The sequence below is a fragment of the Oncorhynchus tshawytscha genome, linkage group LG30 (assembly GCF_018296145.1).
Source record: "Oncorhynchus tshawytscha isolate Ot180627B linkage group LG30, Otsh_v2.0, whole genome shotgun sequence".
Lineage (NCBI taxonomy): Eukaryota > Metazoa > Chordata > Actinopteri > Salmoniformes > Salmonidae > Oncorhynchus > Oncorhynchus tshawytscha.
The window spans coordinates 52,587,208-52,614,039 of record NC_056458.1 but is presented as its reverse complement, the minus strand read 5'-3'; the positions used below and the strand labels follow the sequence as shown (position 1 = coordinate 52,614,039).

Below are 26,832 nucleotides of genomic sequence, written 5' to 3'. Positions count from 1 at the left end.
TTAACTTAAGGGGGCTGAATAATTTTGCACGCCCAATTTTTCAGTTTTTGATTTGTTAAAAAAGTTTGAAATATCCAATAAATGTCGTTCCACTTCATGATTGTGTCCCACTTGTTGTTGATTCTTCACAAAAAAATACAGCTTTATATCTTTATGTTTGAAGCCTGAAATGTGGCAAAAGGTCGCAAAGTTCAAGGGGGCCGAATACTTTCGCAAGGCACTGTACATGCCCGTCTGAAGTTTGCCAATGAACATCTGAATGATTCAGAGGACAACTGGGTGAAAGTGTTGTGGTCAGATGAGACCAAAATGGAGCTCTTTGGCATCAACTCAACTCGCCGTGTTTGGAGGAGGAGGAATGCTCCCTATGACCCCAAGAACACCATCCCCACCGTCAAACATGGAGGTGGAAACATTATGCTTTGGGGGTGTTTTTCTGCTAAGGAGACAGGACAACTTCACCGCATCAAAGGGACGATGAACGGGGCCATGTACCATCAAATCTTGGGTGAGAACCTCCTTCCCTCAGGCAGGGTATTGAAAATGGGTTGTGGATGGGTATTCCAGCATGACAATGACCCAAAACACACAGCCAAGGCAACAAAGGAGTGGCTCAAGAAGAAGCACATTAAGGTCCTGGAGTGGGCTAACCAGTCTCCAGACCTTGATCCCATTGAACATCTATGGAGGGAGCTGAAGGTTCGAGTTGCCAAAAGTCAGCCTCGAAACCTTAATGACTTGAAGAAGATCTGCAAAGAGAAGTGGGACAAAATCCCTCCTGAGATGTGTGCAAACCTGGTGGCCAACTACAAGAAACGTCTGAACTCTGTGATTGCCAACAAGGGTTGTGATTGCCAACAAGGGTTTTGCCACCAAGTACTAAGTCATGTTTCGCAGAGGGGTCAAATACTTATTTCCCTCATTAAAATGCAAATCAATTTTTATTTTATTTACTTATTATTATTTTTTTGAATTTTACCCACTTTTTCTCCCCAATTTCGTACTATCCAATTATTAGTAGTTCCTATCTTGTCTCATTGCTACAACTCCTGTACGGGCTCAGGAGAGACGAAGGTCGAGAGTGCATCCTCCGAAACACAACCCAACCAAGCCGCACTGCTTCTTAACACAGAGCGCATCCAACCCGGAAGCCAGCCGCACCAATGTCTCGGAGGAAACACTGTGCACCTGGCGACCTTGGTTAGCGTGCACTGCGCCCGGCCTGCCACAGGAGTAACTGGTGCGCGATGAGACAAGGATATCCCTACCGGGCAAACCCTCCCTAACCTGGACGATGCTAGGCCAATTGTGCGTAGCCCCACGGACCTCCCAGTCGCGGCCGGCTGCGACAAAGCCTGGGCGTAAACCCAGAGTCTCTGGTGTCACAGCTAGCGCTGCGATGCAGTGCCCTAGACTATTGCACCACCTGGGAGGGCCTTGCAAATCAATTTATAACATTTTTGACATGCGTTTTTCAGGATTTTTTTGTTGTCATTCTGTCTCTCACTGTTCAAATAAACCTACCATTAAAATTATAGACTGATCATTTCTTTGTCAGTGGGCAAACGTACAAAATCAGCAGGGGATCAAATACTTTTTTCCCTCACTGTATATCCACAGTAAAACAAGTCCTATATCGACATAACCTGAAAGTCCGCTCAGCAAGGAAGAAGTCACTGCTCCAAAACCGCCATAAAAATGCCATACTATGGTTTGCAACTCCACATGGGCACAAAGATTGTACTTTTTGGAGAAATGTCCTCTGGTCTGATGAAACAAAAACAGAACTGTTTGGCCATACTGACCATCGTCATGTTTGGAGGAAAAAGGGGGAGGCTTGCATGCCGTAGAACACCATCCCAACCGTGAAGCACGGTGGCAGCATCATGTTGTGGGGGTGCTTTGCTGCATGAGGGACTGGTGCACTTCACAAAATAGATGGCATCATGAGGTAGGAAAATGATGTGGATATATTGAAGCAACATCTCAAGACATCAGTAATGGAGTTAAAGCTTGGTTGTTAATGGGTCTTCCAAATGGCCGATGACCCCAAGCATACTTTCAAAGTTGTGGTAAAATGGCTTAATAAGTACAACAAAGTCAAGGTATTGGAGTGGCCATCACAAAGCCCTGACCTCAACCCTATATACATTTTGTGGGCTGAACTTAAAAAGCATGTGCGAGCAAGGAGGCCTACAAACCTGATTCAGTTACACCAACTCTGTCAGGAGGAAGGGTCCAAAATTCACCCAACTTATTGTAGGAAGCTTGTGGAAGGCTACCCAAAAAGTTTGACCCAAGATAAACAGTTTAAAGACAAAGCTACCAAATGCTAATTGAGTATATGTAAACTTCTGACCCACTGAGAATGTGATGAAAGAAGTTAAAGCTGAAATAAATCATTCTCTCTACTATTATTCTGACATTTCACATTCTTAAAATAAAGTGGTGATCCTAACTGGGATTAAACATCAGGAATTGTGAAAAACTGAGTTTATAAATGTATTTGGCTAAGGTGTATGTAAACTTCTGACTTCAACTGTAGTCAAAGCTTTCCTTAAGTTTGGGTCACTAACAGTGGTCAGATATTCTGCCACTGTGTACTCTGTTTAGGGCCAAATAGCATTTTAGTTTGCTCAGTTTTTTTATTAATTCTTTCAAATGTGTCAAGTAATTATCTTTTGGTTTTCTAATGATTTTGTTGGTTCTAATTGTGTTGCTCTGTGGGGTCTGTTGTGTTAACAGAGCCACAGGACCAGCTTGCTTAGGGGACTCTTCTCCATGTTCATCTCTCTGTAGGTGATTGCTTTGTTACGGAAGGTTTGTGAATCGCTTTGTTTTTGGTGGTTGTAGAATATAATGTCTCTTTTCTGGATTTTGACAATTAACGGGTATCAGCCTAATTCTGCTCTGCATGCATTATTTGGTGTTTTACATTGTACACAGAGGATATTTCAGCAGAATTCTCAATTTGGTGTTTGTCCCATTTTGTGAATTCTTGGTTGATGAGCGGACCCCAGACCTCACAACCGGAAAGAGCCATGGGTTTTTATAACTAATTCAAGTATTTTCTAGTCAGATCCTAATTGGTATGTTGAATTTTATGTTCCTTTTGATGGTATATTAGGCCCTTCTTATCTTGTCTCTCACATCGTTCACAGCTTTGTGGATGTTACCTCTGACGCTGATGTTTATGCCAAGGTATGTATAGTTTGTGTGCTCTAGGGTAGAGATGTCTAGATGAAATTTGTATTTGTGGTTCTGGCAACTGGACCAGCATTTTTTTTGTCTTACTGAGATATACTGTCAGGGCCCAGGTCTGACAGAATATGTGTAGAAGATCTACGTGCTGCTGTAGGCCCTCCTTGGTTGGGGACAGAAGCACCACATCATCAGCAAACAGGAGTCATTTGACTTCAGATGCTAGTAGGGTGAGGCCGGGTGCTGCAGACTGTTCTACTGCTCTCGCCAATTCATTGATACTGTCTCTCTCTTTGTCTCTCTCTATAGTTTCTCCCATGATGTGACTCCAGTGATTCTTGCTGCTCATTGTCATGAATACGAGATTGTCCACAACCTTTTGGGTAAAGGAGCTCGTATAGACCCGCCTCACGACTATTTTTGTTGCTGTGATTCGTGCAACTACCAGCAGCAATTTGACTCCTTCAGCCACTCACGGTCCAGGATTAACGCTTACCGTGGCCTGGCTAGCCCCGCCTACCTCTCGCTGTCCAATGAGGATCCAGTATTAGCCGCCCTGGAGCTCAGTAACGAGTTAGCTGTCCTGGCCAACATCGAGAAGGAGTTTAAGGTGCACACAGAGGAGCACTCACAGGCTCTAACTAACACACACACATGGGTACTATACACACCTGTGCTCTATACACACAACCATGCATTTATGAAGGTAAAAATGTACATACCACACACACATGCACATGGACATGCACACACACACATATAATTATGCACAGACAAGTGAAAGAACTTGCATAAACGACATTAATGTCTCCCTCTCTTTCTCTCCACCCTCTCTCCCCCCTCTCACTCTCCCCCTTTCTGTCTCTCTCCCAATCTCCCTACCCCAACTCTCTCTCACTATCTCCCACTCTACTTCCGCACCTCCCTCCCTCCCTGTAGAATGACTACCGGCGTCTGTCTGGGCAGTGTAAAGACTATGTGGTAGGTCTGTTGGATCTCTGTCGCAGCACTGAGGAGGTGGAGGCTATACTGAGTGGAGATACTGACTCAGAGGAGAAGTACCATCCACCTGGCCGACCCTCACTCATGCGACTCAAACTGGCCATCAAATATGAACTCAAGAAGGTCAGTACACACACACACACACACACACTTGCATGTGCGTATGGATATCAGTCTAATTTAACTCCCTTCATCTCTCCAGTTTGTAGCCCATCCTAACTGTCAACAGCAGTTGTTGTCTATCTGGTATGAGAACCTACCAGGTCTGAGACAGCAGACTACAGCTGTTAAACTACTAGTGGTCCTGGGAGTGGCTGTTGGACTACCTGGACTAGCTGTGGCTTACCTGGTGGCCCCCTGCAGTAGGGTAGGTACCCTACACACTCCACTACGCACACTACAGCCTAACCCCTCCACCCTACAGCTGTTAAACTACTTGTGGTCACCTGTCTCCCACAGGTAGGGAAGGTGATGAGAAGTCCCTTCATGAAGTTCGTGGCCCACGCTTCCTCTTTCTCCATCTTTCTGTGTCTGCTGGTCTTGAACGCTGCCGACCGCTTCGCTGGGACCACACTGCTACCCAACATGACCACACATCTCCCCACACGACCGCAACAGAACCAACAACAAGGTCTGTTTAACCTTAACCTTAATTCTCCCCACATCACCCCGACCCGATCACAACCAACAACAAGGTCTGGTAAGGATTACACTACAGCAATGTGTCCAATATGGCAGCCATAGTGTTTGTATTTCTATTTATTATGGATCCCCATTAGATGCTAACAAGGCTAAAATTAAGGCAGTTATACATTTTTTAAAACATTACAATACATTCATTACAGAATCCACAACACATTTTTGGCCCTCAGGCCCATACTCCACACCCACATATCTACAACACAAAATCCATGTGTACGTGTGTATAGCACGTATGTTATCATGTGTGTGTATGCATGTGTCTGAGCCTGTTTGTCTTGCTTCACAATCCCCGCTTTCCATCAGGTGTATTTTTACCTGTTTAAAAAAAAAATCTGATTCTGATGCTGCTGCATCAGTTACCTGATGTGGAATAGAGTTCCATGTAGTCATGTGTCTATGTAGTACTGTGGAATAGAGTTCCATGTAGTCATGGCTCTATGCAGTACTGTGGAATAGAGTTCCATGTAGTCATGGCTCTATGCAGTACTGTGGAATAGAGTTCCATGTAGTCATGGCTCTATGCAGTACTGTGGAATAGAGTTCCATGTAGTCATGTCTCTATGTAGTACTGTGGAATAGAGTTCCATGGAGATCCGGGTCTATGTAGTACTGTGGAATAGTTCCATGTAGTCATGGCTCTATGTAGTACTGTGGAATAGAGTTCCATGTAGTCATGGCTCTATGTAGTACTGTGGAATACTGTGTATGGTGTTGAGTCATCCACATACATAGATACACTGGCATGTAGTTAGTAAAGATTTTAAAAAGTAAGGGGCCTAGACAGCTGCCCTGGGGAATTCCTGATTCTACCTGGATTATGTTGTAGAGGCTTCCATTAAAGAACACCCTCTGTGTTCTATTTGACAGTTAACTATTTATCCACAACACATTTTTTCCAGCAGCAGACTATGATCGATAATGTCAAAAGCCGCACTGAAATCTAACAGCCCCCACAATCTTATCATCAATTTCTCTCAGTCAATCATCATTCATTTGTGTAAGTGCAGTGCTTGTTGAATGTCCTTCCCTATAAGCGTGCTGAAAGTCTATTGTCAATTTGTTTACTGTAAAATAGCATTGTACCTGGTCAAACACAATTTTTTCCCAGATGTTTACTAAGGGTTGGTAACAAGTTGACTGGTAGGCTATTTGAGCCAGTAAAGGGCCAGTAAATAGCTTTACTATTCCAGGTAGCGGAATGACTTTAGCTTCCCTCCAGGCCAGAGGGCACACACTTTCTAGTAGGCTTAAATTAAAGATATGGCAAATAGAAGTGGCAATATCGTCCACTATTATCCTCAGTAATTTTCCATTCAAGTTGTCAGACCCTGGTGCCTTGTCATTGTTGATAGACAACAATTATTTTTTTCACCTCTTCCACACTCACTTTACAGAATTCAAAATTACAATGCTTGTCTTTCATAATTTGGTTAGATATACTGATATAATGTGTGGTGTTAGCGTTTGTTTCTGGCATGTCTTTCCTACGTTTTCTAATCTTGCCAACGAAAAAAACCTTAATGTAGTTGGCAATATCAGTCGGTTTTGTAATGAATGATTCATCTGTTTCAATGAATGATGGAGCTGCTTGCTTTTTGAAGGTGCTCCAATGTTTTTTACTATCATTCTTTGTCATTTATCTTTGTTTCATAGTATAGTTTCTTCTTCTTTTTATTATTCAGTTTAGTCACATGATTTCTCAATTTGCAGTACCGATGCCAATTGGTTGTGCAGTCAGACTTTTTTGCCATTCCTTTTGCCTCATCCGTCTCAACCATACAATTTTTCAATTCCTCATCAATCCACAGGGATTTTTTAGTAATTTTTTAGTAATATTCGAAATGGGTTCATGCTTATTAGTAACTGGGATAAGCAATTTCATAAGTGTAACATCTGATTGCTCCTCATTACACACCACGAACCAACAAATATTATTTACATCAACAACATAGGAATCACTACAAAAACGTATTGTATGACCTCTCATACGCTATATTAGGCCCAGCCTTTGGTACGTTGGTTTTCCTAGATATGGCTAAAATATTGTGATCACTACATCCAATGGATCTGACTACTGATTTAAAGCAAATTTCTGCAGCGTTAGTAAAGATTCATGTTTACTAATTCATGTTGATTTCATTCCTCTGCTGTTTGTAACTACCCTGGTATGTTGAACCTGAACCAGGTTGCAGGCACTGGTTACAGTTTGAAGATTTTTCTTGAGTGGGCAGCTTGATGAAAGCCAGTTAATATTTAAATCACCCAGAAAATATACCCCTCTGTTGATATCACAAACATTATCAAGCATTTCACACATGTTATCCAGATACTGACTGTTAGCACTTGGTGGTCTATAGCAGCTTCCCACCAGAATGGGCTTTAGGTGAGGCAGATGAACCTGTAGCCATATTACTTCATGTCACGTTCTGACCATAGTTCTTTTGTGTTTTCCTTGTTTTAGTGTTGGTCAGGATGTGAGCTGGGTGGGCATTCTATGTTGTGTGTCTAGTTTGTATATTTCTATGTTTGGCCTGATATGGTTCTCAATCAGAGGCAGGTGTTAGTTATTGTCTCTGATTGGGAACCATATTTAGGTAGCCTGTTTTGTGTTGGGATTTGTGGGGGGTTGTTCCCTGTCTTTGTGTTTTCTGCACCAGATAGGGTTGTTTCGGTTTTGCCACGTTTGTTCATGTTAAGTGTCTCTTATTAAAGAACCATGAACTTCAACAACGCTGTGTTTTGGTCCTCCTCTCCTTCCCAGGAAGAAAGCCGTTACACTTCAACAGTGTTTAACATTAGATCGTCTCTAAGCTTTACAGGAATGTTGTTCTGAATATAAACAGCAACACCTCCACCATTGGCATTTCTGTATTTTCTGTAGATGTTATAACCTTGTATTGCTACCAATGTATCATCAAAGGTATTGTCTAAGTGAGTATCAGAGAGAGTCAGAATATGAATGTCATCTGTTACTATTAAGTTATTAATTTCATGCTACATATGTTAGCTTAGGCTATTTTGAGCACTTCTGAAATGTTTGTTTGTTTTCATTGCTTTACTGGGAAGCTTAGCAGAAGTAGATATGTTCATGTTTTTTATGTTAGTGCAGGGTGAGCTGCACACAGTGGACTTCCTACTAGGGCACACCGCCTCAGTGCTAACAGCATAATTCTGGTTCATAGACACGTGATTGTGTCACGTCTACTCCTGCTTCCCCTCATCAGTTTCTACATAGGTAGTAACGTTAGCTGCCTAACGTTACTTCACAATGCTCAGGCCTACAGTCTGTTTTAAATGTATTTGTAACAGAACACCAAACTTCATGTAGGCATAGGGCGCTAATTGAATTGAAGATTAGAAACGAGGGTACAGTTTTCACTAAGGTTCAGATTACACAACATTTACAGTGGGTTAAAAGAGACTGTTATTAAACTGAGAACTGAGCTATGTGATGCTAACCACAATAACCACTAGTCAGCCATAATAGTTAATTTTGCGGTTTACCTTCAAAATAAAAGTCCCTCAGTGAAACTGATGCTAATTGATTTCAATTGTGGAATCGTGCCATATTTCAGCCAAATAATCCTAACATTGGAATACTGTAAAATAATGTTGGTGTGTTTGACTATGTGAAATGTTTGCTTGCGAAACATTATCAATACTCCTAAAGCCCCTCTTCAGGTACCACTAACTCTTGCCATCTTATTACAACTGCTCAGCTCACTTCAACATTTACCAACAATGAATAACAGTACCTAGCGTAAACCCCGGCAACACAGCTTGTGGCTGTAATTATTACCATTATTAGGGGATCAGCAGCGAAGCTGGTGAAATCTATTGTATTTGTTTGGGTTCATTATTATTATTCTGTCGTAAATCAGAATACATAAATCAGACACAGATATTTTTGTATTTTTGTAACAAAACTTGGTTCCAAACACTGCCAAGACTTGACATATGTAAGTACAGTGCCTTGCGAAAGTATTCGGCCCCCTTGAACTTTGCGACCTTTTGCCACATTTCAGGCTTCAAACATAAAGATATAAAACTGTATTTTTTTGTGAAGAATCAACAACAAGTGGGACACAATCATGAAGTGGAACGACATTTATTGGATATTTCAAACTTTTTTAACAAATCAAAAACTGAAAAATTGGGCGTGCAAAAATATTCAGCCCCCTTAAGTTAATACTTTGTAGCGCTGGACTTTGACTTGGCCATTCTAACACCTGGATATGTTTATTTTTGAACCATTCCATTGTAGATTTTGCTTTATGTTTTGGATCATTGTCTTGTTGGAAGACAAATCTCCGTCCCAGTCTCAGGTCTTTTGCAGACTCCATCAGGTTTTCTTCCAGAATGGTCCTGTATTTGGCTCCATCCATCTTCCCATCAATTTTAACCATCTTCCCTGTCCCTGCTGAAGAAAAGCAGGCCCAAACCATGATGCTGCCACCACCATGTTTGACAGTGGGGATGGTGTGTTCAGGGTGATGAGCTGTGTTGCTTTTACGCCAAACATAACGTTTTGCATTGTTGCCAAAAAGTTCAATTTTGGTTTCATCTGACCAGAGCACGTTCTTCCACATGTTTGGTGTGTCTCCCAGGTGGCTTGTGGCAAACTTTAAACAACACTTTTTATGGATCTCTTTAAGAAATGGCTTTCTTCTTGCCACTCTTCCATAAAGACCAGATTTGTGCAATATACGACTGATTGTTGTCTTATGGACAGAGTCTCCCACCTCAGCTGTAGATCTCTGCAGTGCATCCAGAGTGATCATGGGCCTCTTGGCTGCATCTCTGATCAGTCTTCTCCTTGTATGAGCTGAAAGTTTAGAGGGACGGCCAGGTCTTGGTAGATTTGCAGTGGTCTGATACTCCTTCCATTTCAATATTATCGCTTGCACAGTGCTCCTTGGGATGTTTAAAGCTTGGGAAATCTTTTTTGTATCCAAATCCGGCTTTAAACTTCTTCACAACAGTATCTCGGACCTGCCTGGTGTGTTCCTTGTTCTTCATGATGCTCTCTGCACTTTTAACGGACCTCTGAGACTATCACAGTGCAGGTGCATTTATACGGAGACTTGATTACACACAGGTGGATTGTATTTATCAGCATTAGTCATTTAGGTCAACATTGGATCATTCAGAGATCCTCACAGAACTTCTGGAGAGAGTTTGCTGCACTGAAAGTAAAGGGGCTGAATAATTTTGCACGCCCAATTTTTCAGTTTTTGATTTGTTAAAAAGTTTGAAATATCCAATAAATGTTGTTCCACTTCATGATTGTGTCCCACTTGTTGTTGATTCTTCACAAAAAAAATACAGTTTTATGTCTTTATGTTTGAAGCCTGAAATGTGGCAAAAGGTCGCAAAGTTCAAGGGGGCCGAATACTTTCGCAAGGCACTGTACATTCAGATCGACCAATGGAAAATGTTTCATTTAAACATTTGGGGCCGATCAGCCCAGCGGTTCTGAAAATAACATGTCAAAGGCATATTGCATGATTTGTTTGATGTTGAGTTCTGATGTTTGGCCAAGTATGGTAAGGATTAGATCAAATCAAATGTTTTTATTAAGCCCTTTTTACATCAGCTGATATCTCAAAGTGCTGTACAGAAACCCAGCCTAAAACCCCAAACAGCAAGCAATGCAATGTTGCTCCCTGCGTACAGACAGAAACTAAAACAAGAAGCTCCCGCGCTGAGGTCTGTTCAACGCTGGTCCGACCAATCTGATTTCACACTCCAAGACTGCTTCCATCACGTGGACTGGGATATGTTTCGTATTGCGTCAAACAACAACATTGACGAATAAGCTGATTCGGTGTGCGAGTTCATTAGAACGTGCGTTGAAGATGTCGTTCCCATAGCAACGATTAAAACATTCCCAAACCAGAAACTGTGGATTGATGGCAGCATTTGCGTGAAACTGAAAGCGTGAACCACTGCTTTTAATCAGGGCAAGGTGACCGGAAACATGACCGATTACAAACAGTGTAGCTATTCCCTCCGCAAGGCAATCAAACAAGCTAAGCGTCAGTATAGAGACAAAGTAGAATCTCAATTCAATGGCTCAGACACAAGAGGTATATGGCAGGGTCTACAGTCAATCACGGATTACAAAAAGAAAACCAGCCCCGTCACGGACCAGGATGTCTTGCTCCCAGGCAGACTAAATAACTTTTTTGCCCGCTTTGAGGACAATACAGTGCCACTGACACGGCCCGCAACCAAAACATGCAGACTCTCCTTCACTGCAGCCGACATGAGGAAAACATTTAAACGTGTTAACCCTCGCAAGGCTGCAGGCCCAGACGGCATCCCCAGCCGCGCCCTCCGAGCATGCACAGACCAGCTGGCTGGTGTGTTTACGGACATATTCAATCAATCCCTATCCCAGTCTGCTGTTCCCACATGCTTTAAGCGGGCCACCATTGTTCCTGTTCCCAAGAAAGCTAAGGTAACTGAGCTAAACGACTACCGCCCCGTAGCACTCACTTCCGTCATCATGAAGTGCTTTGAGAGACTAGTCAAGGATCATATCACCTCCACCCTACCTGACACCCTAGACCCACTCCAATTTGCTTACCGGCCAAATAGGTCCACAGACGATGCAATCTCAACCACACTGCACACTGCCCTAACCCATCTGGACAAGAGGAATACCTATGTGAGAATGCTGTTCATCGACTACAGCTCGGCATTTAACACCATAGTACCCTCCAAGCTCGTCATCAAGCTCGAGACCCTGGGTCTCGACCCCGCCCTGTGCAACTGGGTACTGGACTTTCTGACGGGACGCCCCCATGGGTTGAGGGTAGGCAACAACATCTCCACCCCGCTGATCCTCAACACTGGGGCCCCACAAGGGTGCGTTCTGAGCCCTCTCCTGTACTCCCTGTTCACCCACGACTGCGTGGCCACGCACGCCTCCAACTCAATCATCAAGTTTGCGGACGACACAACAGTGGTAGGCTTGATTACCAACAACGACGAGACGGCCTACTGGGAGGAGGTGAGGGCCCTCGGAGTGTGGTGTCAGGAAAATAACCTCACACTCAACGTCAACAAAACTAAGGAGATGATTGTGGACTTCAGGAAACAGCAGAGAGAACACCCCCTATCCACATCGATGGAACAGTAGTGGAGAGGGTAGTAAGTTTTAAGTTCCTCGGTGTACACATCACAGACAAACTGAATTGGTCCACCCACACGGACAGCATCGTGAAGAAGGTCGCAGCAGCGCCTCATCAACGTCAGGAGGCTGAAGAAATTCGGCTTGTCACCAAAAGCACTCACAAACTTCTACAGATGCACAATCGAGAGCATCCTGGCGGTCTGTATCACCGCCTGGTACGGCAACTGCTCCGCCCACAACCGTAAGGCTCTCCAGAGGGTAGTGAGGTCTGCACAACGCATCACCGGGGGCAAACTACCTGCCCTCCAGGACACCTACACCACCCGATGTCACAGGAAGGCCATAAAGATCATCAAGTACAACAACCACCCGAGCCACTGCCTGTTCACCCCGCTATCATCCAGAAGGCGAGGTCAGTACAGGTGCATCAAAGCTGGGACCTAGAGACTGAAAAACAGCTTCTATCTCAAGGCCATCAGACTGTTAAACAGCCACACCACTAACATTGAATGGCTGCTGCCAACACACTGACTCAACTCCAGCCACTTTAAGAATGGGAATTGATGGGAAATGATGTAAAATATATCACTAGCCACTTTAAACAATGCTACCTAATATAATGTTTACATACCCTACATCATTCATCTCATATGTATATACTGTACTCTATATCATCTACTGCATCTTTATGTAATACATGTATCACTCGCCACTTTAACTATGCCACTTTGTTTACATACTCATCTCATATGTATATACTCTACTCGATACCATCTACTGTATCTTGCCTATGCCGCTCTGTACCATCACTCATTTATATATCTTTATGTACATATTCTTTATCCCCTTACACTTGTGTCTATAAGGTAGTAGTTTTGGAATTGTTAGCTAGATTACTTGTTGGTTATTACTGCATTGTCGGAACTAGAAGCACAAGCATTTCGCTACACTCGCATTAACATCTGCTAACCATGTGTATGTGACAAATACATTTGATTTGATTTTGTGTAGAAGCACGGTAGCTAGGAAAAACTCCCTAGAAAGGCAAGAACCTAGGAAGAAACTTAGAGAGGAACCAGTCTCTGAGGGGCGGCCAGTCCTCTTCCGGCTGTGCCGGGTGAAGATTTAACAGTACATGTCCATTAAGGCCAGATTAAATGTCAGTTTGCTTTTCAAAGCCGAGCATTCAGAGGTTGAGACAGCAGGTGCAGGTGCGTGAGTGAGAGAGAGAGAGACAAAGTCAAAAACAGCAGGTCCGGGACAAGGTAACACATCCAGTGAAGAGGTCAGGATTGAAACTGAAGCAGCCACACGACCAGATGGATTTGTGACAGCCAGGAGTCATCAGGCCAGGTCCTCGTGCTCAGTTCTTCCAGGAGAGAGAGAATTAGAGGAAGCATACTTAAATTCACACAGGACACCAGATAAAACAGGAGATTTACACCAGATATAACAGACTGACCCCATTCTAGGACGATGTGTCCAATTACACCTGATGGTGGAACAGTGGGCCCACAGCTTGAATCCCAGCATTGCTGCTTGCAACTTTAATTGTTCTTCATCTCCTCCTCCTCTCCAGAGGAAGACCCCACCATGCTGTATCGTATGACCACCACCCCCTTCACCTGGATGGAGATTCTCATCATATCCTGGGTCATTGGTCAGTCTGACATCATATCCTGCTGCTATAACATAATTTCCTGGCTACTAACTCCCTCCCTCTATCCTTCGCTCCCTCTCTCTCCCTGCTATAAGTACAGTGCCTTCAGAAAGTAATCTCATCCATTGACTTTTTCCACATTTCGTCGTTACAGCCTAAATAAAAAAAATATTAAATGTAGATTTTGTGTCACAATACGCCATCATGTCAAAGTGAAATTATGCTTTTACATTTTTTAAACTAATTTATAAAAAATTAAAAGCTGAAATGTCTTCAGTCAATAAGGATTCAACCCCTTTGTTACAAGTGGCAACTCAGTTGCAGGAGAGGAAGAAAACCTCTCAAGGATTTCAGCCAATGGCTGTAATAAAAGAGAACTGAGGCTGGATAAACAACAGTGTAGTTACTCCAAATATTTGTATAATATTTTTGTTCACACTGAATGAAAGATAAAATGTAAAGACACATTTTTGGCCCCCTTTGACCCCCCTCCAAACACATTTAAAAAGAAAGGGAAGTCATTGAGTTACATGTCAGAAAACAAAATGATACAACGCTACTTCAAAACAAGCGAAAACATAATAGCCTAACAATTTTAGATGATTAGGTGATTTTATAGGCCTATATAGCAATAATCTTAATTGGTGGGGGTGAGGCCAAGAGTACTAATCTGAAAGTAGTGTTTGGAGCTGTTCAAAATAGGATATTATCGGGTCCCAGGTGGAATAAAATGAGTTGCTTGAGGCTCAGATAGTATACTTAATATCTTCTAATTTTAGGAACAGCATCATATCTTTGAGCCAAAGAGAGGTTAAGGGAGGATAGATAGATTTCCAATCCAATAAAATCCTTCTGCGGGCCAACAGGAAGGCAAAGCCACGTTTGAAGACTAAGCCTTTATTTATACATTTCTGGTGATGGAGAGGTGTAGTACTGTTGTCCTAATCCCAGAATGTTGTTTAATTTTTCATTGTTTATTAAACAAGTCTCTCACCGTTGCCGCTTGCTATAGACCACCTTCTGCCTCCAGCTGTGCCCTGGACTCCATATGTGAATTGATTGCCCCCCATCTATCTTCAGAGCTCGGGCTGTTAGGTGACCTAAACTGGGACATGCTTAACACCCCGGCCATCCTACAATCTAAGCTTGATGCCCTCAACCTCACACAAATTATAAATGAACCTACCCGGGTCAACCCCAAATCCGTAAACACAGGCACCCTCATAGATATCATCCTAACCAACCTGCCCTACAAATACACCTCTGCTGTCTTCAACCAGGATCTCAGAGATCACTGCCACATTGCTTGCGTCCGTAATGGGTCTGTGGTCAAACGACCACCCCTCATCACTGTCAAACGCTCCCTAAAACACTTCAGCGAGCAGGCCTTTCTAATCGACCTGGCCCGGGTATCCTTGAAGGATATTGACCTCATGCCGTCAGTAGAACATGCCTGGTTATTCTTTAGAAGTGCTTTCTCACAATCTTAAATAAGCATGCCCCACTCAAAAAATGTAGAACCAGGAACAGATATAGCCCGTGATTCACTCCAGACCTGACTGCCGTTGACCAGCACAAAAACATCCTGTGGCATTTTACATTCGAATAGCCCCCGCGATATGCAACTTTCAGGGAAGTTAGGAATCAATATACACAGGCAGTTTGAAAAAGCTAGCCTTGGCTTTCCTAACACAAATTTTGCATCCTGCAGCACAAACACCATAAAGTTCTGGGCCACTGTAAATCCATGGAGAATAAGAGCACCTCCTCCCAGCTGCCCACTGCACTGAGGCTAGGAAACACTGTCACCACCGATAAATCCGCGATAATTGAGAATTTCAAAAAGCCTTTTTCTATGGCTGTCCATGCTTTCCACGTGTATACCCCTACCCTGGTGAACAGCCGTGCACCCCCCACAGTAATTGCGAACGCCTCCCCAGCAGGGCTAGACAATCTGGACCCTCTCTTTCTAAAACGATCAGCCAAATTTGTTGCTATCCCTATTACTAGCCTGTTCAACCTCTCTTTCGTATCATCTGAGATCCCCAAAGATTAGAAAGCTGCTGCGGTCATCCCCCTCTTCAAAGTGGGAGACACTCTAGACCCAAACTGCTACAGACCAATATCTATCCTATCATGCATCTCTAAGGTCTTCGAAAGCCAAGTTAACAAACAGATTACTGACCATTTTGAATCACATCGTACCTTCTCCACTATGCAATCTGGTTTCCCAGCTGGTCATGGGTACACCTCGGCCACGCTCAAGGTCCTAAACCATATCATAACCGCCATCGATAAGAGACAATACTGTGCAGCTGTATTCATCGACCTGGCCAAGGCTTTCGACTCTGTCAATAATCACATTCTTATCGGCAGACTCAACAGCCTTGGTTTCTCAAATGACTGCCTCGCCTGGCTCACCAACTACTTCTCTGATAGAGTTCAGTGTGTCAAATCGGAGGGCCTGTTGTCCGGTCCTCTGGCAGTCTCTATGACACGGTGTTAACTAACCTCCAGACGAGCTTCAATGCCATACAACTCTCCTTCCGTGGCCTCCAACTGCTCTTAAATGCAAGTAAAACTAAATGCATGCTCTTCAACCGATCGCTGTCCGCCCGTCTAGCATCACTACTCTGGACAGTTCTGACTTAGAATATGTGGACAACTACAAATCTCTAGGTGTCTGGTTAGACTGTAAACTCTCCTTCCAGACTCACATTAAGCATCTCCAATCCAAAATTAAATCTACAATCGGCTTCCTATATCGCAACAAAGCATCCTTCACTCATGCTGCCAAACATACCCTTGTAAAACTGACTATCCTGTCGATCCTCCACTTCGGCGATGTCATTTACAAAATAGCCTCCAACACTCTACTCAGCAAACTATCACAGTGCCATCTGTTTTGTCACCAAAGCCACATATACTACCCACCGCTGCGACCTGTATGCTCTCATTGGCTGGCCCTCGCTTCATATTCATTGTCAAACCCACTGGCTCCAGGTCATCTATAAGTCTTTGCTAGGTAAAGCCCCGCCTTATCTCAGCTCACTGGTCACCATAGCAGCACCCACCCATAGCACGCGCTCCAGCAGGTATATTTCACTGGTCACCCCCAAAGCTATTCCTCGTTTGGTCACATTTCCTTCCAGTTCTCTGCTGCCAATGACGGGAAAGAATCGCAAAAATCACTGATGCCGGAGACTCATATCTCCCTCACTAACTTTAAGCACCAGCTGTCAGAGCAGCTGTACATAGCCCATCTGTAAATAGCTCATCCAACTACCTCATCCCCATACTGTTTTTTAAATGTATTTTTCTTCTTTCTCTTTTGCACCCCAGTATCTCTACTTGCACATTCATCTTCTGCACATCTATCCCTCCATTGTTTAAATTGCTAAATTGTAATTATTTCGAAGCTATGGCCTATGTATTGCTTTACCTCTCTTATCCTACCGCATTTGCACATACTGTATATAGACTTTTTGAATTTTATTATTGACTGTATGTTTGTTTGTTCTATGTGTAACTCTGTGTTGTTATTTGTGTCACACTGCTTTTCTTTATCTTGGCCAGGTGGCTGTTGCAAATGAGAACTTGTTCTCAATTAGCCTACATGGTTAAATAAAGGTCAAATAAACTTTTTTTTTTAAATAAAAAAAATTATTAGGGCGAAATAGGAAATGATTTAGCCTTTAAGAACCACTTCAAGTGTTTCCCAAAGTGTAGATGGAGAGATCGAATCTGTTTTATTTGTCTCAATAATGACATCATTTGCATTCGATAGAACGGTTCAGAATGAATTGTTTGAAAGTAAAGATGAGTTAAGTCTCCATGGGGGGCGATCTGTAAAGGTCAATGAGAGGTTGAGTTACAGAGGAACATTGTCACTAACAACAGTGGCAGAGAATTCTACTTTCTTAACAGTGGGGAGAAGAGCTTTATCTACGAAAAAGTACTATATTCTGGAATAGTAGTGGTACACATGTGTAAAGAAAGAACATCTTTGTTACTGGGAAAAAGGAATCTCCATGGATCTAGACATCCTGCCTGGCTCATTAATGCAGACAAAGCTCTGAACATTTTAGAGGCAGATAATGATCTGATATGTTTCGTATTGCGTCAGACAACAACATTGACGAATAAGCTGATTCGGTGAGCGAGTTCATTAGAACGTGCGTTGATGATGTCATTCCCATAGCAACGCTAAAACATTCCCAAACCAGAAACCGTGGATTGATGGCAGCATTCGCGTGAAACTGAAAGCCCGAACCACTGCTTTTAATCAGGGCAAGGTGACCGGAAACATGACCGAGTACAAACGGTGTAACAATTCCCTCTGCAAGGCAATCAAACAAGCTAAGCACCAAGGAACTTGAAGCTCTTAAAACCTGCTATACTACAGCCCCGTCAATGAGAATGAGGGCGTGCTCAGTCCACCTTTTTCTGTAGTCCACGATCATATTTTTGTCTTGCTCACGTTGAGGGAGAGGTTGTTATCAAATCAAATTTATTTATATAGCCCTTCGTACATCAGCTGATATCTCAAAGTGCTGTACAGAAACCCAGCCTAAAACCCCAAACAGCAAGCAATGCAGGTGTAGAAGCACGGTGGCTAGGAAAAACTCCCTAGAAAGGCCAAAACCTAGGAAGAAACCTAGAGAGGAACCAGGCTATGTGGGGTGGCCAGTCCTCTTCTGGCTGTGCCGGGTGGAGATTATAACAGAACATGGCCAAGATGTTCAAATGTTCATAAATGACCAGCATGGTCGAATAATAATAAGGCCATCAGACTGTTAAACAGCCACCACTAACATTGAGTGGCTGCTGCCAACACACTGACACTGACTCAACCCCAGCCACTTTAATAATGGGAATTGATGGGAAATGATGTAAATATATCACTAGCCACTTTAAACAATGCTACCTTATATAATGTTTACATACCCTACATTATTCATCTCATATGCATTCGTATATACTGTACTCTATATCATCGACTGCATCCTGTATCACTAGCCACTTTAACTATGCCACTGTTTACATACTCATCTCATATGTATATACTGTACTCGATATCAGCTACTGTATCTTGCCTATGCTGCTCTGTACCATCACTCATTCATATATCCTTATGTACATATTCTTTATCCCCTTACACTGTGTATAAGACAGTAGTTTTGGAATTGTTAGTTAGATTACTTGTTGGTTATTACTGCATTGTCGGAACTAGAAGCACAAGCATTTCGCTACACTCGCATTAACATCTGCTAACCATGTGTATGTGACAAATAAAATTTGATTTGATTTGAGTGCTACGTGTCGGTAGTCATTTAGGCAGGTTACCTTTGCTTCTGCTTGAAACATGTTAGTATTACAGACTTGGTCAGGGAGAGGTTGAAAATGTCAATGAAGATACTTGACAGCGCATGCTCGGACTACAAGTCCTTGTAATCCGTCTGGCCCTACAGCTTTGTGAATGTTGACCAGTTTAAAGGCTATGGAGAGCGTGATCACACAGTCATCCGGAACATGCTCTCATGTATGTTTCAGTGTTGCTTGCCTCAAAGCAAGCACAGAAGCCATTTTGCTCATCTGGTAGGCCCGTGTCACTGGGCAGCTGGCAGCTGTGCTTCCCTTTGTAGTCCATAATAGTTTGCATGCCCTGCCACATCCGACAAGCATCGGAGCTGGTTTAGTACTATTCATCTTATTCCTGTATTGACGCTTTGCCTATTTGATGGTTCGTCGGAGGGCATAGCGGGATTTCTTATAAGCGTCTGGGTTAGAGTCCCGCTCCTTGAAAGCGGCAGCTCTACCTTTTATCTCAGTGCGGATTTTGCCTGTAATCTATGGCTTCTGATTGGGGTATGTATGTACAGTCACTGTGGGGATGACGTCATCGATACACTTATTGATGAAGCCAGTGACGAAATGCCATCGGAAGAATCCCAGAACATATTCCAGTCTGTGCTAGCATAACAGTCCTGTAGCTTAGCATCTGCGTCATCTGATCACTTTGTTATTGGAGCGAGTCCCTGGTTTAGTTTTTTCTCGTAAGCAGGAATCAGGATTTGCCAAATGGTGGGCGAGGGAGAGCTTTGTACGCGTATCTGTTTGTGGAGTAAAGGTGGTCTAGAGTTTTTTCCCTCTAGTTGCACATTTACCATGCTGGTAGAAATGAGGATTTAAGTATCCCTTAAACATAAAAAACCCACATTGGATATTTAACATGTGTTACTAGTGCCAGCATCGTACATGGATACAGGTCATGTTCAGTTGATTCTCAATGTAGCTAGCTAGGTAGTTGTCCATATGTCAAGCTATATCTCAGCTAGCTAACCGCTAGAAATGGAGGAGAAGTGCTTAACTAAATCCACCACCACATTCAAATAGCCCAGTCAGTGCTTGAGCACTCCTGTTTTTGCTGTGCATAGCTAGCCATGCTAGCAAGTCAGACGAATTTCCCTGTTGTCTGAAATCTTCTCAGCCAAGTATAGACGTAGTGAAGATATCCCTCGGTGCTCCTGGAGTTGAGCCATGTAGAAACACATCTCAAAATAAACGTAGCTAACTAGATAGTCAACAGTCAAGTGTCTCCAGCCAGCTCCCGCTTGAGTGTGATGTATTAGTTGCCATTAGTCTCAGTCAAATATAACAAAAAAATAAGTCTGTGCTCCTGGAATGAGAAGATAAAACAACATTGCTTTCATGTGAAAAGTAATATCCAAGTCGATGTCATGAAAATCAGTCCGTTGTCAGCTAGCAAATTAGCCAGCCATATATTCCTCCAGCCTGACTGCTAGCCTTCCTTGATCAACTTTACTCTATGCGCATAGAAGACGGGGAGGGTGTCAGAGCTGAAACTTGATCCCCTTCTTGTTGAGACCGGTTTTGATGTCCTTGAATTCAACTAATTTCTTCACAAGGTTGGCACTCCGGTCCGGGTAGAATCATATATCTTGGCCACAGAATTTTGGTTCTGTGTGATCTGAGTGGGCATTCTATGTTGGATGTCTTGTTTGTCTATTTCAATGTCTGGCCTGATATGGTTCTCAATCAGAGGCAGGTGTTAGTCATTGTCTCTGATTGGGAACCATATTTAGGTAGTCTGGGTTTCACTGTGTGTTTGTGGGTGATTGTTCCTGTCTCTGTGTTTGCACCAGATAGGACTGTTTAGGTTTTCACATTTCATTATTTTGTAGTTTATTTCATGTATAGTTTTTCCTTTATGAAACATGATTAAACATGAATCATCACAACGCTGCATTTTGTTCCGACTCTCCTTCACCACAAGAGAACCGTTACAGGTTCATGTTACCTTGCCCAGCACATTGCACATTCCTTGTCTTGGTAATAATGAAAGCGGGCTATGATTAACCTAGGTTGTTCCCCTGAGTTGGGTTTAGGGGAGAGGGATCTGTGCACTCGGTCGAGCTCTGACGGCTTGTCAAAGACACCTTTACCCATCACTTCCACAAGCATGTTGGAGACAAATTTCACAGGGTTGACTCCAGTTTTAATTCTCTCCATGACGCCAACAATCGGATGTTTTCCCTTCTGGCATAATTCACCAGCGAATCTACCTTGGAAAGTAGAGCTGTGTTGGCTGTTTCCATATGAGATACAGCTCAGCAATCCGCTCAGTGTTGTCAATGGAGAAACCTGCTAGTGTAGTGAAGCATCGCCCAAACGTGTTGACTGTTTCACAAAAGGCGTCAATGGAAGTTTGGAAAGGTGCAAGCCAAGTGCTGAGGAGACAAGCCATATCCTCTTTTAGGCTACTTATTTGTTTAGCTACCTCAGCTACAAGCGTGGTCATATACAAGGCCTCCAACTCTGCAGCAGGGCTTGCAGCCATTTACAGTAGTTGGTTCGGTGTGTTGGTTGTAGCAGTTCTCTTTGGGCTGGTCTTGCTCAAGCTACCATAAAAAGTGATCAAAAGAATATAACAAACTGATACATCAACATAAAAACTGACAGCGGAGTGTAAAAACTTAAAAATAAATTTTTAATTGGGTACCTTTCTCAAACACGTCTTCTTACATCGCCTGACCGGAAGTCTACCATTACTACACAATACTAACTGAAATGTCAAAGTGAAAAGAAGGAAACTCGTACAGAATAAAACTATTCCAAAATATGCATCCTGTTTGCAAAAAGGCACGAAAGTAAAACTGCAAAAAATGTGGTAAAGAAATTAACTTTATGTCTTGAATATAAAGTGTTATGTTTGGGGCAAATCCAACATCACCGAGTACCACTCTTCATATTTTCAAGCATGGTGGTGGCTGCATCATGTTAGGGGTATGCTTGTCATAGGCAAGGACTAGGGAGTTTTTTGGGATAAAAAAACAAACAGAATAGAGCTAAGCACAGGCAACATCCTACAGGTAAACTTGTTTCAGTCTGCTTTCCAACAGTCACTGGGAGGAAAATTCACCTTTCAGCAGGACAATAACCTAAAACACAAGGCCAAATATATATGAGTTGCTTACCAAGATGACATTGAATGCTCCTGAGTGACCTAGTTACAGTTTTGACTTAAATCGTCTTGAAAATCTATGGCAAGACTTGAAAATGGCTGTCTAGTAATGATCAACAACCAACTTGACAGAGCTTGAAGAATTTTACAAATAAATATCTGCAAATATTGTACAATCCAGGTGTGAAAAGCTCTTAAAGACTTACCCAGAAAGAATTACAGCTGTAATCGCTGGCAAAGGTGATTCTAACATCTATTGACTCGGGGGTGTGAATACTTACGTAAATGACACATTTCTTCATTTAATTTTCAATAAATTAGCAAACATTTCTAAAAACATGTTTTCACTTTGTCATTATGGTGTACTGTAATCTATTTAATCTAAATTGAATTCAGGCTGTAACACAACTAAATGTAAAGTAAGTCCAGCGGAATAATCTGAACTGGGGTGAAAGGAGCATCTATGAACTACTAACTCCCTCCCTCAGGTATGATTTGGGCAGAGGTAAAGGAGATCTGGTCCCAGGGAGCGGGAGAATACCTCTTAGAACCATGGAACTTCCTGGACTTCGGAATGTTGGCCATCTTCCTGGCGTCCTTCAGTTCCCGCTTCTCTGCCTATAACCACACCCACTCAGCCCAGCTATACGTCCACACACATTACACCCACCTCTCTACCCTGGACAACATCACCCTTCCACCACACGTACACTACTACACACTGGGTGAGTATACACACACCACACACATACACAGAGCTTGGACTTGAGTCAATCATTCACTTAATCAATCAACCAACCAACCAATCAATCAATCCCCCCCAGCTCGTCTCTCCTGGTTGCCCTCTGACCCCCAACTGATATCTGAGGGCCTGTATGCGGTTGCCGTGGTGCTCAGTTTCAGCCGCATCGCCTACATCCTGCCAGCCAATGAAAGCTTCGGACCACTGCAGATATCACTGGGACGCACTGTTAAAGGTACACACACACACCTAACTGCTATTTATGCAGTCTGGTCCCCAGTGACACAAGTCAATATTTGACGTCCATCCATGTCTAAGGATGTTGGGAGATGACGTGGAAAACGGCTGCTAGAGGCAACAGTGAGCGGTGTTACCTTCAAGGTTTTCGGTTTTGCTAGGGTGTTGTGGACAGGGATTGCGGATGGGAGTAAGCATCTGCCTCTTATTCCGAAGTTTGCAAGTTTGAGTCCAGTGATAAAGTTGTTTTTGGTATTTTTGTTTTAAGCCTATCCCAAACCTTCTCTTACCTTAACCAACCAATCGGAGTTAATGCCTAACCTTAAGACTTTTGAGTTAATGCCTGAACTGAACTCCAACATTAAAAATGCAGATTTAAAGCCTAAACTTAGCCTTAAACACTTCTAAGTGTTATTCTTGGAAAAAAAATAGAAATTTGAGAAACATGGATGAACGTCTAATTCTGATGTGAGACTGTAAGACCTGGTAGGTTAATGGGTTGCATGTTTCGTCACAATATTGTTTTGAAGACTGACTCCAGACAAAATGTTCTACTCAATGCCTTCTCAATTGGAGTTTATAAAGAATTAGTCTAAAGTGCATTGTAGTGGCTTGGAAAAACAATAAAATTTCTAAAGGAGGTATATCATTAGTAGGAAAACCTTGTCATTGTGATGTCGTCAAAATGTCTTTAGACGTAGTTTAGCGTTAACTATTTAGCCAAGACTGAGGGGAGAGCACCGGATTTTAGCTAGCTAACTTAAGCATTGCTAAGTACTTTTGACAAACCTTGATAGCTAATAACAACATTGCCATCTGTCTAAAGTAAAATTGCCGACATCATAATGATGGCAAAGTTATTTACTACTAATTATTTGCCTACTGTATTAACATTCAGACCAGATTATCTCATATATAACCCCAACACCACAATAACCTCTCTGTTACTCTACCTGATTATCTCATATATAACCCCAACACCACAATAACCTCTCTGATACTCTACCTGATTATCTCATATATAACCCCAACACCACAATAACCTCTCTGATACTCTACCTGATTATCTCATATATAACCAACACCACAATAACCTCTCTGTTACTCTACCTGACAAAACCACAATAACCTCTCTGATACTCTACCTGATTATCTCATATATAACCCCAACACCACAATAACCTCTCTGTTACTCTACCTGATTATCTCATATATAACCCCAACACCACAATAACCTCTTGTAACAGTTTTCTTGCGGTGAAGGAGAGGCGGACCAAAATGCAGCGTGGTAATTTTGATTCATGTTTAATAAAACGAATAAACACGAACAATACAAAACAACAAACGTAACGTGAAAACCTAAACAGCCTATCTGGTGCAAACAAACACAAAGACAGGAACAATCACCAACGAACCACTCAAAGAATATGGCTGCCTAAATATGGTTCCCAATCAGAGACAACGATAAAAACCTGCCTCTGATTGAGAACCACCCCAGACAGCCATAGACTATACTAGATAACCCCACTAAGCCACAATCCCAATACCTACAAAAACCCCAAGACAAAACACACCACATAATAAACCCATGTCACACCCTGGCCTAACCAAAATAATAAAGAAAACACAAAATACTAAGACCAGGGCGTGACAGAACCCCCCCCAAGGTGTGGACTCCCGGCCGCACACCTAAACCCATAGGGGAGGGTCCGGGTGGGCATCTGTCCACGGTGGCGGCTCCGGCGCGGGACGTGGACCCCACTCCAACAAAGTCTTAGTCACCTTGCATCGCGTCCCATGTCACATCCTGGCCTAACCAAAATAATAAAGAAAACACAAAATACAAAGACCAGGGCATGACACCTCTCTGTTACTCTACCTGATTGTCTCATATTTAACCCCAACACCACAATAACCACTCTGTTACGCTACCTGATTATCTCATATATAACCCCAACGCCACAATAACCTCTCTGTTACCTGATTATCTCATATATAACTCCAACACCACAATAACCTCTCTGAAACTCTACCTGATTATCTCATATATAACCCAACACCACAATAACCTCTCTGTTACCTGATTATCTCATATATAACTCCAACACCACAATAACCTCTCTGAAACTCTACCTGATTATCTCATATATAACCCAACACCACAATAACCTCTCTGTTACCTGATTATCTCATATATAACTCCAACACCACAATAACCTCTCTGAAACTCTACCTGATTATCTCATATATAACCCCTACACCACAATAACCTCTCTGTTACTCTACCTGATAAAACCACAATAACCTCTCTGTTACTGTACCTGATTATCTCATATATAACCCCAACACCACAATAAACTCTCTGATACTCTACCTGATTATCTCATATATAACCCCAACACCACAATAACCTCTCTGATACTCTACCTGATTATCTCATATATAACCCCGACACCACAATAACCTCTCTGTTACTCTACCTGATTATCTCATATCCCAACACCACAATAACCTCTCTGATACCCTACCTGATTATCTCATATACTGTAGGGCAAAAAAGTATTTAGTCAGCCACCAATTGTGCAAGTTCTCCCACTTAAAAATATGAGTGAGGCCTGTAATTTTCATCATAGGTACACTTCAACTATTTTCTCCAGAAAATCACATTGTAGGATTTTTAATGCATTTATTTGCAAATTATGGTGGACAATAAGTATTTGGTCACCTACAAACAAGCAAGATTTCTGGCTCTCACAGACCTGTAACTTCTTCTTTAAGAGGCTCCTCTGTCCTCCACTCGTTACCTGTATTAATGGCACCTGTTTGAACTTGTTATCAGTATAAAAGACAACTGTCCACAACCTCAAACAGTCACACTCCAAACTCCACTATGGCCAAGACCAAAGAGCTGTCAAAGGACACCAGAAACAAAATTGTAGACCTGCACCAGGCTGGGAAGACTGAATCTGCAATAGGTAAGCAGCTTGGTTTGGAGAAATCAACTGTGGGAGCAATTATTAGGAAATGGAAGACATACAAGACCACTGATAATCTCCCTCGATCTGGGGCTCCACGCAAGATCTCACCCCGTGGGTTCAAAATGATCACAAGAACGGTGAGCAAAAATCCCAGAACCACACAGGGGGACCTAGTGAATGACCTGCAGAGAGCTGGGACCAAAGTAACAAAGCCTACCATCAGTAACACACTACGCCGCCAGGGACTCAAATCCTGCAGTGCCAGACGTGTCCCCCTGCTTAAGCCAGTACATGTCCAGTGTCACGACTCCGACCGACGGTGGCTCCCCTTCCCGTTCGGGTGGCGCTCGGCGGTCGTCGTCGCCGGCCTACTAGCTGCCACTGATTCTTTCCTCCCCCTCCTTATATGTTTTAATGAGTACACCTGTTTTGAGTTGGGTATAATTAGTGAGGCTTTATTAGTCAGCCGGCCCGTCTGGTTCTTGTGCGGGATTGATTATTGTGACCTTCTGTTTTGTATGTAGAGGAGCGTGTTTGTTCCTGGTCGTATATTTTGGTTGTGAGCACCCTGTGTTGCGTTTTTTGGACATTAAATAGCACAGCCTCGCACTCTCTGTTTCCTGCGTTTGACTCCACACCCACGACACCCGGAGCGTTACATCCAGGCCCTTCTGAAGTTTGCTA

The 26,832-nt window shown here is 42.8% G+C and overlaps 1 protein-coding gene across 1 annotated transcript in view; it reads left to right on the top strand.

The window, feature by feature from the left end:
• Nucleotides 1-26,832, top strand: part of LOC112237126 (short transient receptor potential channel 3-like) — a 61,143-nt gene that overhangs the window by 24,927 nt on the left and 9,384 nt on the right. The window contains exons 5-11 of the mRNA XM_042309637.1: nucleotides 3,511-3,811; nucleotides 4,141-4,326; nucleotides 4,406-4,570; nucleotides 4,663-4,834; nucleotides 13,626-13,706; nucleotides 22,680-22,916; nucleotides 23,016-23,168. Coding sequence (XP_042165571.1) covers nucleotides 3,511-3,811; nucleotides 4,141-4,326; nucleotides 4,406-4,570; nucleotides 4,663-4,834; nucleotides 13,626-13,706; nucleotides 22,680-22,916; nucleotides 23,016-23,168 — 1,295 coding nt within the window. The remainder of the gene's footprint in view (nucleotides 1-3,510; nucleotides 3,812-4,140; nucleotides 4,327-4,405; nucleotides 4,571-4,662; nucleotides 4,835-13,625; nucleotides 13,707-22,679; nucleotides 22,917-23,015; nucleotides 23,169-26,832) is intronic.